At 36.5% G+C, this 12,647-nt stretch overlaps 1 protein-coding gene across 2 annotated transcripts in view; it reads left to right on the top strand.

Moving 5' to 3' along the window:
- The window catches only part of LOC140148195 (E3 ubiquitin-protein ligase PDZRN3-B-like), a 259,712-nt gene extending 250,035 nt beyond the window's left edge, over nt 1-9,677 (top strand). For both annotated transcript variants that reach the window (XM_072170055.1, XM_072170056.1), the window contains one exon: nt 3,028-9,677. In XM_072170055.1, the coding sequence (XP_072026156.1) occupies nt 3,028-4,725 (1,698 nt within the window). In that variant the 3' untranslated portion in view covers nt 4,726-9,677. The remainder of the gene's footprint in view (nt 1-3,027) is intronic.
- Nucleotides 9,678-12,647: the final 2,970 nt, after the last annotated feature.

Below are 12,647 nucleotides of genomic sequence, written 5' to 3'. Positions count from 1 at the left end.
AGTGGTATGTCTTGAGATAAATGGTTGATTCCAAGTAATTATCTACTAAAAAAAATGTTGTTTGATTTAAGGTGCACTTCAGCTAGGCATGACCTAATTATCAGCACACTTCAACAATTATTCCGCTGCCATTTGGATATATCAGAATCATTTCCACTTCACCAAGTCCGCTACTGAAGTGCAGGTACTCTCAGCGACTTAGATTGTGATTACTCCCAGCAGCTCCCTATTTTACACCTGGGTGGAGTGAAGCAATTGGGAATTAAGCTATCTTACTCAAGGAAGCAACACACTGGCTGTAGTGGGGCTCGAACCGGCAACCTTTCGATTATGAAGCTTGCGCCCTAACCATTGGGCACCATGCTTCACACAAGCAGAATGTTGCTTTTTATAACGTTTTCAAGCTTACTTTAGTACAGTTACTCGGAGCACTGATAATAATAATTGTGTAGACCTTTCGTTACACCATACCAGTACATACATGGTTTTTATTTTACTAGCATTGAGTGATACAGCTTGATTAAAACAGTTCCCTTTCATCTATTCTACTTAGTACTATTCATTTCAATTGACCCATATATACAAGAAAATTGGTTAAGCTTGATGGCAAAATGATCTGTGCAATCAAACATGGCTGTCATACAGTTCAATAAAAAACATAGCCAATGGTGTAATTGAAACTTGCCTCATACATTGGCTCAGCGATTTTGTTACAGTCGTGTTTAGCAGACAAGCGTCAGTCACAGAACATTAATTTGCTAGGTAAAGACTGGTTAGGTACAATATGATAACTGAGAAGGACTCGATTTCAAGATGCGGTTATTAATAGTTTGCCAACTTGCCACTTTCTTACCCGAGTAATTCAATTAAAACAAGGATGGTCAGCTCTATTTTATGTAGAACTGCAGATTTAACATGATAACAAAGGGAGAAGACAGCTTAGTCTACATGTATGTCAGGTTGGAATAATGGCCTGTAGGATCACATTTATTATGATAATTCTAGAAGTTTCAAATCAACTTCCATACATCTCAAAAATAATTTTGAAAGGAAATGGTCTTATGACATACAGGTGGTTCCTTGCAGGCGATCAAATCTGTCCGATTTGGAAGATGCATTACTCATCATTTGCTCCTCAAATCCTATGGACCAACAAAATTTTGCATATAGTGAGTTTTCCTATGAGATAGGAAGTCCCCATATCTTGGGTTGCACTATTGTTAACTTACAATATCTATAACAGATACATTAATTGTCAACTGAACTTTGTTAATCAGTTTTTCCAGTAGTAAGCCAATAACCGCTGAATTTTACCACTGTGTAAAATGATGACAGAGGCTGGGTCTGTGTGTTAAGACAAAATGATGACGGAGGCTGGCCGGGTTTGTGTGATGCGATACATGTTAATTATTCATGGCAGGCTTTTAAAGATAGCAGCCATGGATCTTGCATTAATGATTAGTCGCCTCTAATGCTAATGTAGCCATTATTAAGTTCACACAGTGTCTATTAATTTTAAAAGTCTTTTAAAAGGTGAAAAATTACCCACTGGAAGTGTACAAACACATTTCTGTCATGGTATATGACTCAGACAGTTGCTAAGGCCCAGCCAGCCCTGCCCCACACTCATGATCATTCTTCAATTTCAAATACCCACTCTGCAAGGATTTTCATCAACCCCCCCCCCCTGTTTTTTATCTAAAATCAAAGACAAAATTATGCAAAATATACTTTTAAAACGTTATTTAATGTTTCATAGATATTCATATCAAAATATTGAGTATCAACTTGAAGAATTCAGCCATGTTTGAAATTAAGTACTTACTACCAAGATACATTGACTTGGACCCATTACCTCTATCTGATTGTCTCACTATCATCTGTGCACAAACACAACACTCTGTTGAACATACTACTGCAGGAAAAGACAATCATTGATGAAATATCACCTTAAAGTGTTCTTTAAACACATCACTCCCTTGTTGCCAAGGTGATATTATGGCCACAGCACGCCTCTGCTTCATCTTTTCGGGTTTGCACTTTCACTCCTGGCGACCGCATGTCTGCTTCTACAGTCTCCAGTGCTTATTTCACTGTTTGTCTTGATCAATTTGGCCTGTCACTATGATTTGTAACTTTCTTTGCAGAAGCCTTGGTACATACAAATGAAGTCAAAATCTTTGAAGAAAGAAACTGCCCTTTAGATTTTAGTAAATTGATGGGATTTTCTTGGCTGTTAGTGTAATAAATTTGTGTGTGTTGCAAAATTGCCTGGCTAAATGAGATTTAATCACATTTTCTTTTTTTGCATATTGTTTCACTGGAAATGTTAATCTTGTTTGAATGTTTAATTATTTCGATATTTTATTCACATATTACTGTAATTATTGAGGAGGAAAGGATTTAGTAAAGGTTTTCATGGAAAGCGAGCTAGCAGTAATTATCATCTATTTAACAACTCTTCATGCCTTTGTACAGGAGGCAATCATTGTTAGACGGCGATGAATCCCCACTTTTACAGTAGCGTATACGCGAGCGCAAGTTAATGTAAGGACTCATACATGTTATGCGTGAGCACTTGGATTTCGTCATGCTTTTGAACTTGTGTGCGTATACAAGCTTACATGTTGAATTCATTATTTTGGAGGAAGCAGCTATTATGTTTTATTTTGTATTTAATTGCTGATATCAGTAGAGAAATCAACTTAACCTGGTAGATCTTCTTGTAATGTTGAGGGGCAATGACATTCCTCATGAAATAATCATGTGGGTATGATTCTTGTCTCAGAATTAGATAATCTTTAGCTTTTACTTTTGTTGTTGAGATGGATTCAATCATGTTACACATTGTTTCACCAGAAATGGTTCCACATATTTTTATACCACTTGTAATATAAAAACAAGCGGATACGTGGATGCATCATTGTTAATTTATGCATGAACCACTGTCTAACATAATTGAATCCTCAAGCCACTGTAAAACAGATTATTACAAATAATGTTTCATTTTTTGTTCTCATGCATTAGGAATGTGATGATCAAGATGGACAAACAGATACCACAGGGACAACCACCACAGGCTCAACCAATCCTCATGAGAAAGACAGCGGAGTAGGCAGAGCAACAGATGGTGCTTCCAACACAACAGATGATGATGCAGGTAGCAACCAGAAATTTCCAATGGACTCTGCCAGTCTTGGCAGTGGTGAAATGCGCTATTCCAACGATAGTTTTACATCCAATGAAGCACAAGAGACTGAATATAATGGACAGATATCACTTGAAGACTGTATGAAATTCCAAGCAGCACTTGAAAGCAAGTGTGATAAACACATGCGCAGTGATACAGATGAAAGCATGAGAGGCAAAGACTCTAAAGTTATGAGACTAGGTTCTGATTCCATGGAAACGACTAGTGCGAGCGGGGACTCGCTAAATCGCAATTGTAGGAACAGATTGGGTAGTGATCCTGAAGAGGATCAATCCTTAGAGCAGCTGAATGGGCAAAGTAGCTCACAATTGTCTAGCCCTGTTACCAATGGTAACATGGCAGATGTGTTTGGGGAATCCAAAGACATTGATACTGAAAAAGACACTAGAAACATGGACAGCAGCAGTGCAAAAAGTAGTCCCAAACATAGACCAGGTGAACTGGTTATTGGGGATACTGAAGATTCTGCTGATGAAAGTCCTGCTCCTTTGACTGTACAAAAAACTCCCAAAAGACAGCCTTCAGACTCAACAGTCAGACAACACAGGGCTCCAAGAACTGTTCCAGGCAGCCCAAGTCGCAGTAAGTCATCATCTTCTAGTTCACGAGATCGCTCAAAGAGTGATCGTTCAAGTTCTTCAGATTCGCGAAAAGCTAAAGGTAGTCCGGCCAAATCGCAATCACAGCAGCAGCAAACGCCACATCAGCTGCTACAGCAGCAACTACAGCAGCAACTTCCCCTTGACAGGAATGTGCCTCTGTTACCGTATCCCCGTCGCCCAGCAACAAATCCTCATCTACGAGGGCAGCAGTTTAACCGTAATCCTTATCTCATGCAGCAAGAACACCAGGCTCAGCTAATCAGGAATAATTGGAAATTACAGCAGCAACATCAGTCACTGAGGCAAAACATGCAGAAATATGGTTCCATGCAAAGTATCTTGAGCATTCCTGCTCATGCCAAACATTATAGGTCTTACATGCACCTTGTAACTCAAAATGAAGAAAACGCACTCACAGCAGCTGACAGTGGTACCGACAGATCGGCAAGGTCGGCTGAATGGAAAGTTAAGATTCGCAGTGATGGCACTAGGTACATCACAAAGAAATCAACTGCGAGAGATCGCGTACTCAAAGAAAGAGCCAATAGAATAAGGGAAGAACGTACTGGCGGTTTAACAACGGATGATGAAGCGGTTAGCGAAATGAAACTGGGAAAGTACTGGAGCAAAGATGACAGAAAACGACATCTAGAGCGTGCTCGGGATCAGAAAAGGCGACGAGAATACATGGTGCAGGCTCGTATGGAGTGCCTGCAAGAACAAGATGAACTTGAAGGCAAGAAAGCTGTGAATATTGTTGAACTAAGCCATAGGAAATTACTAAAAAAGAAAGGACGTAAGATGCTGATGGATGATTTTACAACAGTGCAAGAAATGCTGGTTCATGGCACACGTATCAGTCCTGAAACAGCCAAAGAATTCAACCCATGGCTCAATGTTACCACAGTATGACAGAATCCAGTGCTTCTTGGATTTTGTCAATTTCAGAGTGAAAAAGTTGGTGCCAAATTGGTGCCATGTTGTAGAAATTTCTTGCAATCATTGTATGTAAATCTCGCCTTTTGTGTGACTGTGTCAATATCAACTTGAATTATCGCCATATTTGTATAATGAAAACAGATAATAATCAGTAAGAACAAAGTTGTATACCTATTGGGAACAAGTAATTTTGGGGTATTGAGAAAGTGTGGATGCTGTTAACAAATGTCTTTAATATCCATGTACCAAATTATGGGTCAATGTTGTACACAGCTCTGAGTAGCAAAAACATGGACGGTTTTTTGATGTTGATGTATTAATAAACACAATAATTCAGCACTTGTCAGAATTGTAAAATGTACAGTAAAAATTGTTCTTGCCAATGTCAATGATAAATGAATGAAAAAAAATCTGAAAGTTCTTAATCATAACATGTATTGTGTAATAAGGATTGTGTGTCAAACAATTACAAGAATATAATCACTGCTTCAAGATTGGTAAAGTAAAACAGCTTTTAAGAATCATGAAAATCATTTTATGGCTGATAGGAACTTAATTTATCTGAAGAAAATGACTGATAATTTTCATAATAAAAAGAGGTTGTTTCAGAATATAATCTATGAATGAATGATGGTGTTAAACTTTTGATCTTTTGGATAATGTAGGTATCAACTTTAACTCACTCACATTATACACCCCCCACCTACACCCCCATGTAAAATGTCAGCTTGAGTCATGTGTCTGTTTGTCAGTCAGTCTGTCTGTCTGTCAGTCAGTCAACCAAACTTTGACCATAGCTGCATTATGGGAACTTTCATGCAGTGGTGGTGTTCAGTGTCACACATTGAGGTCAAATGTCATTTGAGGTCAATTTGTAAAATAGGCTGAAAATTAAAACAATGGTCTTACATAATGTTAAAATCCAATTGCAACTAAACTTGGTCGCTACCCATATCTTTAAATGACCTGTTTGGGACCACCAACCCTATCTTTACCTTTCATTTCATAATTTTTCATAAAGTGTCCCTGATAATAAAGCCACTCAGTTTGTGCATCCCTCATTAATACCATCTATTGTGTTGTATAAAGTGTTACCTACGTAAACTAGAATTGAATGGTGTACATTGTATAGATTTTAACCAAATGTACATGGCATTTTGTGTACTTCATAATACAGTCTCATTTTAAGTCAGCAATGTGAGTTGAGTCCATGCATAGCAAGCCTTTGTCATGTGCTTGGCTCAAACAGAGTTTGACTGCAAGTTGTGCAACACAGTATGCACAAGATGATGTTCTCAATGGGCCATTCCATTTAAATTCCACACTACCCCTGTGGAAGATTTTGGATATATCTGCTACAGGGGGAGTATGTTTTTCAAATGTAATTGGTCAGAGTTGATCATTTTGAAACCCATACTCCCCTGCATTATGGCTTTACCTATATCTTCCACAACTGGAGTGAGTATTTCAAATGGAAGCTACCCAACCCTCTATTCTATTCAAAACTCATACTCCCTCTGTGGAAGACTTTAGCTAAATCTTCCACAGGGGTAGTGTGGAGTTTAAATGGAATGGCCCAATGCAGACCTGGGTTTCAACTTGCTATGGTATTGAAAACAGTAATATTGATATAAAGCTGATGAAATAATGTATAGTGCTATTGGACTTTTAAGAGTAACATTATTTGGGTTGTGGAGATGTTGATATTATGAGTCTGTTGTGGTTATTTGACAAAGGCACAATCTAATATGGTGCTCCTCACATCAAGGAACTTACTAAATTCTAAACTGATTTTGACTCTTCTTGGACTATTCCAGTTGAAATCCACACACCCCCTGTAGAAGACTCTCACGTACGGGGTGTAGCTTTCAAATGGAGTCACCCATTCAGTTGACTCCATTTGAAAGTCACAGTCCCTCTGTGGAAAATTAATGTCATGTTTCATGGTTGGTGTATGTAAGTATTTCAACTGGAATAGCCCATTGTTTGCCTGTATTGGTTGCGTTGGTTTATGTAAGGAATTTGTAATGACTCAATTCAGTGAAAAATATTCTAACAGAGCTCACCATGCACAAAATGAAGAATGAAAACAAAACATGTTTATTTTATGACTAGGTCAAATAAAAGTGTTTTGGTTGTCCTTGACCGACCGCACCTCATTTTCAGGCCCCTTCTATATTTTGTTTGAATGTTTTATGAATAAAAGCCAAGTGAACTGTGACACAAACCCTAACCCATCTCCCACCCTTACTCAAAATTATACAACCCGGGACACCCCAGCCCAACTAACCTTCACATAAACCAGAATCCTTGCCCTAACTCTAAATTTATGTCACCTGACAATCAGACCTACTTTTAGTGTTATTATGCATGCATGTTTTAATTTTGTTAAGCCTTATTTCATCAAAATTGCTTTTGTTATTTTTGATAAAATAAATGTTATGACATTTGATAAATAGGTCATATATTTACAAAACTAGTGTTTGGACCTATGTTACAAATATCAAATGAAATGAAATGAGGCTGAATAAAGTAATTACAACATTAGTAAAACATTCATTGATAATAACCCTTAAGAATAGGTCAGATTTTCTGGTAACAGTTTTCTTGAATTATTTCCTTGTTTGGGGTTAGGTTACATGCAAGGGTTTAGGTAATAGTTAGTCTGGGCAAGGTTTGAACCAAAATAAAAAAATACACATTTTTCTGGAACATTTTTGATATCAGTATTGCTTAAAATTGAAAAATTTATTAAGTCAACTCTGCTTACAGAAAGGTTCAACTTTTTTTCCGTCCGCCCGCTCCTACCCCAGAAAAGCTGTGCAGGACAACCAAACAATTTTTGGCCCTATAGTAGTTAGTGCTAAGGAACAGTGTTAGCCATTTTGGCTAATTTTTCAAAAGATATTGCTTTGACTGAGGAACTTGATATGGATAAAATTATCTATGTATATCCATGTTAACCTTTGTCTTTGCATAACCAGGGTTAAATGTTGTTTAAATCCAGTTTAGTGCCATGATGACATATCTCTTTATAATGTATGCTTAACCTTGTGTTGTAAACTATTGATTGAAGAAGTAATTTCTTTAAAAAAATGTACAGTGTAAGTAAGATTATACAAATATTTGAAAATAGTAGTAATGTATTATGGCTTTAGCTGTGTCTGTCTGTGCTACATTTACACAAATAGTAGGTTATAACTTTGATGACAAATCAAACCTCATTGGAAGTACAAGTTATTTATTACTGTATGATGAAAAAAAATAATTATTATTCTTTTTTATTTGCATAATTGATATTATGTATGCTGCCTGTTTTCCTTGGTATGCAAATGAGACTGAGAGTAATTTGTAATTTTTATTTGAAAAACAGAAAACTATTCATATAATGTTATTTATATAAGTGCAGAATTTATTGATGCCTTATGCTTTATTGTCATAATATAATAATTGTTCTTTATATTGCTATTATTATTATCTTTTGTTTTAAGTATCCAGTGTTGATACCTATTTTATTATTAGCACATGCAGTTGGTAGATTTTAAGATATACCAGATTTGTGTTTTTGTTTGTCAGCGACTTTCAGGGATTTTTTTTTCTCAGTGTCCAATCTCACACAGTTTTGTAACATAACATTCATTCCATCGTAGATACAGGGCTCACGATAGATTGAGGTGATTAGTGATCATGTGACAAATATTCTTTCTAGCTCTCTAAATATGAGAATGAAATCATTGAGCTCAGAGCTATATGGGCAACTCCTTTTGAAATGATAGTTTAACTCCCTGAGTACTACCTGCCGATCTAACATTGACACCGATTGGTCAATTACATGATATCTTCACTTTAATCAACAATCAGAATGGAGCTTTGCAAATAATTCACCCTAATTTTTTTTTGTGTGGTGAAATTATTCTAACAATGTTGCTGATTGGTCCAACTGAAAATGAAAATTTCTTTTTGGCCAATCAGCAGGTAGTTCTCATGGGGTTAAAAGACTGCAATGGCAGGAAAGCCCAGACATGGTGGAAGGATCTGAGAGAGCGAACCTATATGTTTCCTCCCTCTGGGAATAGAGTTTCATCCTTGCACATTTAGAAATTTTTAGATTTTTAAAATCTGAAGATTGAATGGCTATCCATTGATTTGGTGTCAAAGGTCATGAAGGTTTCATTTAAAATCATGCTTGCAGTCAGCAGTCCACTCACAGTAGTGCTAAGGCACTGCAATATTGGTGCTCTAATTGTATGTGTTTGTTTGTCCTGTGGTACTGATATTGGCAGTTGTATTCTAGTTGAATTGAAAAACAAAACTTAACTGTACTTCAAATCAAATTAAGAAGAAGTTGCACTATTCTGAAAGTCAAGCATCTGTGATTATTCCAATCAAGTTAGATATCAAAACAATTGTACAAGTTTCCTGTTTGCAAAAATTCATTGGTATTGTTCATGGTGTACAAGTACAAGTTATGTAGTATCGCATGACGCTGGCGTGACCTAATTCTTTTTACACGATGATCAGGACAAGCCATCGGCCAGTGCGAGAGGTCTTTGCAAAATACTGTAACTGGTAAGTCAAGATACAGAAGCTGTAAGTGAACACAAAAACAGACACTATGTCTCCTTTGTTGAGTACCAGACAATGGGCCTTTTCATGTTCATGGTTTTAGTGTTGGTCACATGGTTTGCCATCATTGTTACACTCTCGGCAGAAGTTGTTATCAATAACTCTGTCTCTTTCAGTTGTTACAAACCAAAAACTTGAAGAAAGCAATCTCAGTTTTCCTTATAAATGTTTTGCCAAATTCTTTTCACAAATTAAGCACATTACTAACCGTCCAGTGCATATTATTTTTGCACACGGTCCTATGCACATAATTGACCTCAAGCGCGTATACATGAGGACTACCGGACTTGGCAAAACATTTCAGTGTTGTGTATCATGTTCAAAAATTTATCTGTGAAAGATTTAGAACAGTGAAATATTATTGACTAATTATTATTATTTAATTAAAAGATGTATAACCATGGTTTTTTCACATTTCATATTTGATATCCAACTATTACGTAATGGATGCCATTGTTATCTCAATCTCATTTTAGAACAATAGAGAAACCAACACTGAAAACTTGAGAAGGCCCAATGTGCGTAATGGGCTATTCCAGCCGAAATCCTTACACCCTCTATATGAAGACATAACTACAACCCCCACACAGGGGGTGTAGATTTCAAATGGAGTCACACATTCAGGTACCTCCATTTGAAATTCACACTCCCTGTGTGGAGATTAAGGTCATATCTTCCATAGGGGGTGGATGGATTTCAACTGGAATAGCGTAATCCAAAACGGACAGAAAACTGCTCCAATCATATAATGGCTCATATTAAGGAAGTACAAGTAGATTTAACTGTACAGTAACTGCTTTGCTTTTGTACATGAAAATTCTAGTACATAACTTTGTCAAAGCTTAATACAATCTCCATATTTACAATGTCTTTAACTTTGTGTATTATTGTTGAATATTTATTTTATAATATGACCTAAGTCTGCTTTAAGTTCAAGTGTAGGCTTTACAACTCAATACTCTGTTGAATTCAGCACACACTGTAACTCAAGTTAGGTTTAAATGAGGGTGGTCCAATTTCAATAGATGCTATTTATATCTTGGTTGAATCACACTTGTGCAGGCTCATGGCAGTATCCCTTTGGATAGGAGGGAGGGCCAAAATCATGGATTTGAAGGCCCCAGATAAGAGAATTATGTGTCAAGTAAAAACTCTCATCAGACACATGTTGACTTTAAAATTCCAAAGAAAACATCTGTCAGCCTTGCACATTGTATAGAGTCAATGAGATATAAATAGCCTTCCACTGGTACCAAGATCTCCATTTGGATGGAGAAAAAGGGGGTTGAGACGGACCATCACCCTGTAAGTTTCTTGTAGTTAGTGAAAACAAAAACACCTTGCTTTGTGGTTTTCTTATCATTTTGCACATTCATTATAGTGAATTATGTGATGTGAACTTGTTGGCATGCATCATGTAATAATAACCAATCACCATTGTGACACACTCGCCCTAATTACCGATCAATAATCACCAGCTAAGGATTGATGTTGGTGGAAATGGAACTTATCTCAACTGTATTTGGTATATATAACTTAGCAGAAATATGATCATGCAAAATGATTTTTCAACAATTAGCAAACTGCCTTTTCTTTTTCACAACCATTTCTATTTTATTTTGTACAACAATGAGATCACTGTGGTAGATTTTCATAGTAGTAAATAAATAGTCTTTCCTTGTATTCAATCCTGGTCAAGTGGATGCTGTTTAAAATGAGCTATCCACACAAAGCTGTTTGGATGTGAATCATTTTGGGACATTGTGGTTTTATCAAATGCAGTTACCAATGTCATGTTAAAACTGAGACTAGTATATAATTTGTCAACTTGTCAACATAAAGTAACTTACAAAATCCTCAAGATTTGTAGGGGACATTTAAAATATCTTTCAATGATCCAATCAAGACCATCAATATTATCCATTCAAGTTGTACCATTTCCAATGTTAAGAGCTTGAGCACTATCTCCTTAATTAAATCTATAATAAATCTGCAATTAAAACTCAGAGTACGGTGAATCACTTGCAAATTGCACTCTTGTAATGTTAATCATACACCAGCTAACACAGCATATGATCTCATTCAAAGTCCTGGTTTAAAACAAGCTGCATATACATTGTAGACATATATATGATGGGACAGGGGAAACATTATGGAATGTCGGTGTCTGCAGTATGAGACATGCTGGGGAGGTGGTTATGGGAGAGGAATAAGAAAAGTTTCAAACTGTCCCATAGAAACCAATGGTAAAAAACAAATTGGATGTCAATTTCAACATTGGCTTTTGCAACATTCAGTACTTCCCTGTCTCATACAAACCAGTGTCGTTAAGACACTATGGACCACAATAGCCTCATCCCAACGGCATAGTTCAATAACCTCAACTAAACACTCATAGTGCAAAATTTGACCTCAAGTTGCAGACTATGAGTTTTGTACCCAAATTTTCAAAGGTCATTCAATGAATGTACAAATGTATTGGGGTTAAAGAACTGTGCCCTGATAGATGAACATGTTGTGGATCCTAGTGAGAGACAAATTTGGGGACTTGATGATGTCACCCACGATTCTGGCTGAAAGATTTTTTGTTGGACAACAAATTTTTAATTCTACTACCATCAGCAGTGATGATAGGCCCAGTTTTAAACATACATAATGGATCACAGTATGCAAAATACCTGTTTTTCTCACTGAATACTGAAATTTCATGCATGTTAGAACAATAAAAAAATGCATTTCTGCCTAGCAAGTGGAAAGTTTAAAAGTCCAACATTCATGTCATGAAGATCAACTACAAAAATCATCTCTATCATTTTTGAATCGCAAAAGACTGGTGACCACTAGCGAAACAAAAACAGCACACATTAATGAGGATCTATTGTCTAGGATTGGTAATTTATTAATTATGTCATATTGATGTAGAAAGTATTTTTTCAGGGAACTTCTGAACAAAAAGTGATGAAGTTTCCTACCATGGCCATGTTGTATTATTGCAAAACTATTATGTGTATGTACAGATGTTTACCAAATAAAGTTATATTGTTCAAAAGAGAAAACAGTCGTATATGTGACATTTTATTGTGATGTTCTTTTCGGGATGAGGTAAATAGGTAATTCCAAAACAGTTGCACACAATGTGTCTGCATGGAGTTAATAAAAAAAAGCCTGGACAAAAACACCATTTATATAATTTGGTTCAACTCAAGTTTGGTAGTAATGTCAATGCTTCTTCGTGGTTGCGCTGCAAGAGTGCCAACAAAACGCACATG

Source organism: Amphiura filiformis, chromosome 3 (genome assembly GCF_039555335.1).
Source record: "Amphiura filiformis chromosome 3, Afil_fr2py, whole genome shotgun sequence".
NCBI lineage: Eukaryota > Metazoa > Echinodermata > Ophiuroidea > Amphilepidida > Amphiuridae > Amphiura > Amphiura filiformis.
The sequence above is the reverse complement of the archived record's forward strand: the minus strand, read 5'-3'. Positions and strand labels throughout refer to the sequence as shown.